This window comes from Gigantopelta aegis, chromosome 14, assembly GCF_016097555.1.
Source record: "Gigantopelta aegis isolate Gae_Host chromosome 14, Gae_host_genome, whole genome shotgun sequence".
Classification (NCBI taxonomy): Eukaryota; Metazoa; Mollusca; class Gastropoda; order Neomphalida; family Peltospiridae; genus Gigantopelta; species Gigantopelta aegis.
Genome location: NC_054712.1, coordinates 41,068,761 through 41,076,824, shown reverse-complemented (window position 1 = coordinate 41,076,824; position 8,064 = coordinate 41,068,761). Strand labels below are relative to the sequence as shown.

The 8,064-nt window shown below is 38.3% G+C and overlaps 1 protein-coding gene across 1 annotated transcript; it reads left to right on the top strand.

Annotated features, from left to right (window-relative positions):
* The first annotated feature begins 3,914 nt into the window (after positions 1-3,914).
* On the top strand, positions 3,915-5,677 carry LOC121389249 (keratin-associated protein 19-2-like). The gene is made up of 3 exons (XM_041520847.1): positions 3,915-3,920; positions 4,746-4,965; positions 5,232-5,677. The coding sequence occupies exons 1-3, from the start codon at positions 3,915-3,917 to the stop codon at positions 5,675-5,677; spliced, it is 672 nt and encodes a 223-aa protein (XP_041376781.1).
* Positions 5,678-8,064: the final 2,387 nt, after the last annotated feature.

Sequence of the window (8,064 nt, the reverse complement as noted above, 5' to 3'; positions counted from 1 at the left end):
ACTTGGTGCCCAATGTTTTTCAGTGTCAATGGATGTATTGTTAATTAGACATGGTGCCCAATGTTTCTCAGTGTCATTGGATGTATTGTTGGTTAGACTTGGTGCCCAATGTTTTTCAGTGTCAATAGATGGGGTGATCCCAATGAATAAGGGGCGGTGCCTAGTAATAGCACTAGGATGAATGATCAACGATACCACTAGAACACATTTATTTATTAATCATCTGTCATTGGATGTCAAACATTTTGTAATTGTAACGTATAGTCTTAGAGAGGAAACTGCTATATTTTGCACTTATTAGCAAGGGACCTTTAAAAGGCACTAACCCATATACAGGATAGCACACGCCACGACCTTTGATATACCGCGGTGCACTGGTTGGAACGAAAATTAGCCCAATGGGTCCACAGACTGGAGTCGATCCTACAGCGACTGCGCATCAGGCGCTTCGCCACTGGGCTACGTCCTGCCCTGAACGATGAATAATTAAAGGCCAAATACGAACCAAGGCACTGCTGAAAGACATCTGATTCCCATACATGCATTATTGTGGCGTTAATGAGAGACGCCATTATTCTCTTGGTTTTTTATTTCACATGCCAAACATCCATGTACCGATTGGACATTTGTTGGAAAGCCTATGACGTGAACAATGGAAACACGTGGTATCACAGGGTTGTTGTCACAATGTGCTGGTTTTGCACACTCAACTGGCATATATTGCATCATATGGTACGAATATCAAAGAAACTTGCTGTCAATCTTCGACGGATTGAGAAAAGATGGTTACTGAAAAGAGCACACACACACACACACACACACACACACACATATATATATATATATATATATATATATATATATATATATATATATATATATATATTAATTTACCATTAGTAGCAAGGGATCGTTTATATATACCATCCCACAGACAGGTTAGCACTTACCACGGTCTTTGATATACCAGTCATGGTACACTGGATGGAACGAAACATAGCCCAATTTTCCCTCTGACGGGTATCGATCCCAGACCAGCGGGAGCTCTACCAGTGGGCTACGTCCCGCACCTTGATGGTTACTGAAAACAAAGCGGAAGGGTTTAGATGATTCGTTTCAAAGTGTATGACATAATAGTTGATAGCATTGATAAAGGACAAGATGTTTTATTTGGTAAAAGGCAGTGTGGTTATGGAAGGGCAATAAAACTATTGGTTGCAGTGGTCCCTCTACCCAACGCGGAAGTGATATTTGTACGTATGATGTAACACAGACTCATTAACATACAATGGTTTGGGTGGAATCTGTTATACCCATTCCGGATCTCCGTCACCTTCAGCAGTGAGACGGGCTGGTGTGGGTGAACAACATCAGAATGCAAGGTTAACATGATCAGACCTCTTAACAAAGTATACTTTGTTTTATTTAACGACACCACTAGAGCATATTGATTTAAAAGTTTGTTTTGTTTATCGACACCACATTGATTAATCATCGGCTATTGATGTCAAACATTTGGTAATTTTGACTCCTAGTCATTAGAGGAAAACCATTACATTTTTCAATTAGCAGCAAGGGATCTTTCATATGCACTTTCCCACAGACAGAAAAGCACATCATACCACGGCCTTTGATCAGTTGTGGTGCACTGGTTGGAACGAGAAAACCCCAATCAGTTCATATTGATTTATTAATCATCGGCTATTGGATATCAAACATTTGGTAAATTTTGACATATAATATAGTCTTTGAATGAAAACCCGCTACTACGTTTTTCCATTAGCAGCAAAGGATATTTTATGTGCATTTCCCACAGACACGATAGCGCATATCACGGCCTTTGATATACCAGTCGTAGTTTAGTGGTTGGAACGCGAAGTAGCTCAATGGGCCATCGACGGGAATCGATCTCAGGCGAGCATTTACCACTGCGCTACGTCTCGCTCAAACCTCTTAACTGCGTAATTTGAGGCTGTGTGAATACTTCCCATTTGGTTACGATTGCAAAGCTACGTGATGTTGCTTCCACCGGCCTCGGTGGCGTCGTGGTTAGCCATCGGTCTACAGGCTGGTAGGTACTGGGTTCGGATCCCAGTCGAGGCATGGTTTTTTTAAATCCAGATACCGACTCCAAACCCTGAGTGATCGCTCCGCAAGGCTCAATGGGTAGGTGTAAACCACTTGCACCGACCAGTGATCCATAACTGGTTCAACAAAGGCCATGGTTTGTGCTATCCTGCCTGTGGGAAGCGCAAATAAAAGATCCCTTGCTGCCTGTCGTAAAAGAGTAGCCTATGTGGCGACAGCGGGTTTCCTCTCCAAATCTGTGTGGTCCTTAACCATATGTCTGACGCCATATAACCGTAAATAAAATGTGTTGAGTGCGTCGTTAAATAAAACATTTCTTTCTTTCTTTGATATTGCTTCCGGTTTTTTTTCTTCATAAAACGTTGGATTTCACTTTATTGCTATTGCTAATTAACCTTTCAGTAAAGATTTATATAATGTTAAATGATTCCTAGAAAGAATTTCATGCAATAAATAAATCAACAGAGAGTATTGTACAAATAAAATAACTACTACACCTTTTGAAAAATACATTCACTTTCATTGTCAGTACTTTTTCTTGGTGGCCATCTTGGATCATGTCATACATATAATTATGCTGTAGTCATTTTATTTGTGTGGTGTGCCATAACACATCTAACGTTTATAACATTAACTAATGTTCGTCATAAGGCTTGGGTGTCAGTTTTATAAACGCTTGTTATAGTTGTCATTTTGTTGTCTGTCATCTTACTCTTCAACATTTATGACCAGAAAACTATGTTTTATATATTCAACAGAAATATATTAGAACTAATAACACAAATGTCCTGTGAAGATCACTGGGTTATCCGATATAGACTTTAAAGGGACATTCCTGAGTTTGCTGCATTATAAGATGTTTCCGAAAAATTAAATATTTCTATGATTAAACTTACATATTAAATATATTTTCTTGTTTAGAATACCAGTGTCTGTATATTCAATGTGTTTCTGGTCGTCTTAATATTTGTAAGAAGCCCAAACTGGATTTTGTCTTCAAATAATTTCGAAAAACATATATTTTAGAAAATGAAATGAAATTTAACCTAATATAAAATGTAGAACGATCAGAAACACGTTTAATATACAGCCACTAATATTTTATACAGAAAAATATATTTGATATGTAATTACAATCGTTAAAAAATCTCTGTTCGTCAATAACATCTTAAAAATTGCAGCAAACTCAGGAATGTCCCTTTAATATCGCCCTACACGTCTAGTGTTGCCTGGGACGATGGCAATAAAAAATGATAACAATAATGAACATATAAAAGCAATAAAAAAAATTTAAAAAATTAAAAAAAAGATCAGTAAAAACAACTATAACAACAACAACAACAACAATAACAAAACTAACAATAACAATAACTTACAGGATGTATACCTCCAAGACAAATGCCACAGAAAGCAAACAAATAAATAAAAATGCTTCGATCAGTGTTCATTCAACTGCATATATGATAATAAAGTTTAAACTATTGGAGCATTTGAGTACAAAGGTCCACACAAGTGTAGTTTTAAGGTTAGAAAACTTTATGATGAATAAATGATAAAATACCCATGTGTAACCTCTCGTCTTGTCCGAGGATTCACCTCTGATATTACATCACCGTGTTTTAAATGTTCACCTGCCCAAAGAGTCATATCTAATAAAGTCCGATTATAAAACTTTCAAGGATGATTTTATTCAGCAATAATCGTTCTCTTTGGCGTGACGGTGTGAATGTAAATAGTATAAATAGTGTGCGTCTGTCTTCACTGGTCATCACAGTTTTCAGCTGACAGTTTCAGAATCCCGTCATCCTAGTATAACAACAGTCAAAATGAACGTGAGTTTTCTATTTTTAATTTTGGAAATATGTTAAGTGTTGTTTTTAAATTATCTGTTTACCCTACATTCACGCTTTAGTAACAACAAAAATAACAACATACATATCTTTAGATTTTAGCACTGTTCCTTCTGTAATTCTAATTTAACGTTGTTCAAGGGATATTTTCAAATGTACATCGATATGGATTTTAAATTACGGTTAAAATTTAACCCATTCCATTCCTAGATTCAAACCTGAGTCTGAGGATCGATCGTCCTCTATAGACTCGGGTATTTTCCTGTCCCAACCAGTGCCCACAATTGTCCCACTAAAGGGCTAGGTATGTACAGTCCGTGGGAAAGTGGATATATATTGCTACTTTATCGTTAGAAGTAGCCCACATGGCGGCATCGGGTTCCCCTCTTTCTCTCTTCGTCATCATCATTTCTTATCATGCCTAGTGGCATTTAGGGCAGCGACGAAGTTCCTCCATGGCGGTCTATCCCTTGCCAATCTCTCGATGGTGCCCCAACTGTGTCCTGTCTCCTTCATCTCTATTTCCACTGTTCGACGCCATATTGTTTTCGGACGTCCTCTCTTTCGTTTCCCTTCAGGGGTCCAGCGCACTGCAGTTCTGGTGATAGATGTGTCTTCTTTTCGGAGCACGTGGTCAATCCACTTCCACCGTCTTCTGGTGATGATGGTTCTCTCTACTTAACAAAATTCGAAATAACCAAATATTAGACATCAAAATAGTCGTATTTTAAAACTAGCTGGGGTGTCAAGAAAATAATGACTTTCTTTCGTTTCGTACGTGTTTATAAATCAATTATTTCTTTGCAGACCGCCCTGTCCACCGTTCTATTCGCACTTGTGTGCTGCACTGCTCTCGCCTGGTACCCCACCTACAACTACGGACATGGTGCTGGTTACCATGGAGTCGCTGGTCTCCACGGAATCGGCGGTCTCCATGGAGCCGCTGGTGTCCACGGACTCGCTGGCTACGGTGGCCCCGTTTACGGACATGCCGGATATGGTTACGGATACCCCGGCTATGGTTACGGTGAGTGCAGTATAATTAGGTAAATCAAGCAAATATAATCAGATTCTAAAAATTATTGAAATAAATAACAAAATATGATCTCACTGCCAAAATGAACGATAACTATAAATTAATTATACCATCGACGTCCCAAACTGCGTTCACCTAACGACAAAAACACGAATACGATATTTACGGAAATATTATTCTACATTTTTCAGCTACGATACGTGAAACAAAATAGATTGCAATCAATTAACATTAAAAAAAAATCCTATCTTTTGTAGGATACGGACGCGGATACGGTTACGGACACGGACATGGGCTCGGAGCTGGACTTGGTTTCGCTGGACACGGACTTGGACTAGGCGTCCGTGGATTTGGTCTCGCTGGACACGGACACGGGCTCGGAGCTGGACTTGGTCTCGCTGGACACGGGCTCGGAGCTGGACTTGGTTTCGCTGGACACGGACTTGGACTAGGCGTCCGTGGACTTGGTCTCGCTGGACACGGACACGGGCTCGGAGCAGGACTTGGTCTCGCTGGACACGGACACGGGCTCGGAGCTGGACTTGGTTTCGCTGGACACGGACACGGACTCGGATTCGGAGCACATGGACTTGGACTAGGCGTCCGTGGACTTGGATTCGGTGCACGTGGACTTGGATTTGGAGGACGTGGATTTGGATTCGGAGGACGAGGACTGGGATACGGACACGCTCTGTACCACTGAGGACCTGTCTCAAAGATTTAGCAACACAAACTGTTTTAATAAATGAAAGTATTTATGTATTCATGTCTCCTGTGTTTGTGTATTAATGGAAAATGGTTTGAGTCGTACAGAGTACATGTGGACGTGGATGCCGTATGTTTGTTATCATTGTTATTATGCGTTATTTAGCTCAGTTGGTACTATATTTTATGATTTGGGGGAATAAAAACGTGACCTCTTAACACAGGCGGCTGCTTAATACAGATGGACGCTAGAGCAAGTTTGACTGTATATGTATTGTATAATTTGAAATAATTTCAGTTTTACGATTGATGCAACCAGTCGAGATGGCAGTCTTCCTTCAGACTACGTCTCCAAACCATGTCGTTGACTGATAAACACCACTACAGTAGTAACAAGCGTTCACTCTCACCTCGCTGTAATATAACATCCTCATGAGGACGAGTATTTCATATGGAACCAATCACGATTTTGCCTAAAACAACCTTTCCACTCTGCCTTGTGCAGAGATACGATTTTCATCACGGAATACGGTTTTGTCATTCCGATTCATTCACTAATACAAAATACAAACTCCACTACAGTTTTAATACAAGCGTTTATTGTCGCTATCACAATGCTACGCTCGTTTGTCGCTGTGATATATTGTCCATTAATTGATTTGCAGCCCACTAGAGGGTGATAAACCAGTGAATAATGTATTTTAAACGACAGCGATTAGCACCTTTGGCCAAAGGATATATAATCTAAACTATAAAATCATTATCGTGTTAAAAGTTGTATGTCCATACAAGGCAGAGTGAAATGGGTCTTTTAGCAATGTTGTGCTTGTACCCACGAATCGCTGTCATTCAAACATAGGAAGACAGCCACTCTCAGGACAATGTATCCTTAGATAGTCTATAAGAAGATTGCCACTCCTCGGGGCTCCACATACTTAAAGGGACATTCCTGAGTTTGCTGCAATTTTAAAGATGTTATCTACTAATAGAGTCTTTTTAACGATTGTAATTACATATCAAATATATATTTTTGAAAAAAATATTAGTGGCTGTATATTAAACGTGTTTCTGATCCTTCTAATATTTATACTAGGTTACATTTCATTTTAAGACAAAATCCAGTTTGGGCTTCTTATAAATATTAAGACGACCAAAAACATATTGAATATACAGACATTGATATTTCAAACAAGAAAATATATATAGTATGCAAGTTTAATCGAAGAAATGTTTTATTAGTTGGAGGACTGCCACCTAAAGGGGTTTGATAAATCTAAACAGTTTAAATATAGTTCAACTATCTAGAGGTGTTTACTGTATATGTTACAGTCAATCTGTGAAACCAGTCATTACGCATAATGCCTAAACAAATCAGTCATTTCGCGAAGTGCCTGTGACCACCAGGAAATACGCGAAATGACTGAAAATTCCAGGCATTTCATGAAATGACTGAAAATCATGGCCAGCCATTACGCAAAATGACTAAAGTGCTATCTATAATACCACACCACTCAAGTCCTAATGTAACGCTTTATTTAAACTCAAATAAAATCATTTCAGAAGTTGTACATGAAGATGAAGTTGAATGTTACCGAGTAGTCAGTGTCAAATCATGAAAGTAACATATTGGTATAGAAAAGTCACTTTGATAGCAGATAGTATCCATGTCTGCTTTTTGTTCCGCTATCAGCTGCTGCTGTTTTAAGATCTTCTTGCATTGTGAAATATGCATCTTTTGGAAAGAACACTTTTCTACAAACTTCATACTTTTTGTAAGGCTCAGTTTTAAATTTATTTTCATAGGACTCTGCCATCATATACTGGTTGCAGCAGAAGAACTTATGAGTAAACCCCAGAAACATGTTTAGTTTTATAGAGATGAAAGTCAGATGGTGCTGTAATCACAGATTTGTACTAAAGGATTAGAAGAAGCCACTGAAAGTAGCCATGTCTTAATCCATTTGCTTATATAAATACAAAGCAAGGCTAGGTTTGAGAATAAACCAGCGAACCATTACAACTAATCAGGGATGGAAAGAAGCTCCTAGATAACAAGACATCAACAATATAGCTGATAATTCTGTGTTATTTGTTTAAGAATAAACGAGAGAAACATTAAATATCAGAACCTTTTGTTAGTAATATTCAAGTGGTATTAAGCATATTTTCTATAAGAATCTTTAATCTGAAACTATAGCAAAATTTGAATAATAATTAATATTAAGTAGTATTTTAAATCGTGTAATCAATATACTTATCCTTGTTTGTTCTTAAAATGTGATTTTATCAATATTTAAGACCAAAAGCTTGTATACAAGTGTCAACAATAAGACTTGAATCACTTTAGTCATTTTGCGTAATGGCTGGCCATGATTTTCAGTCATT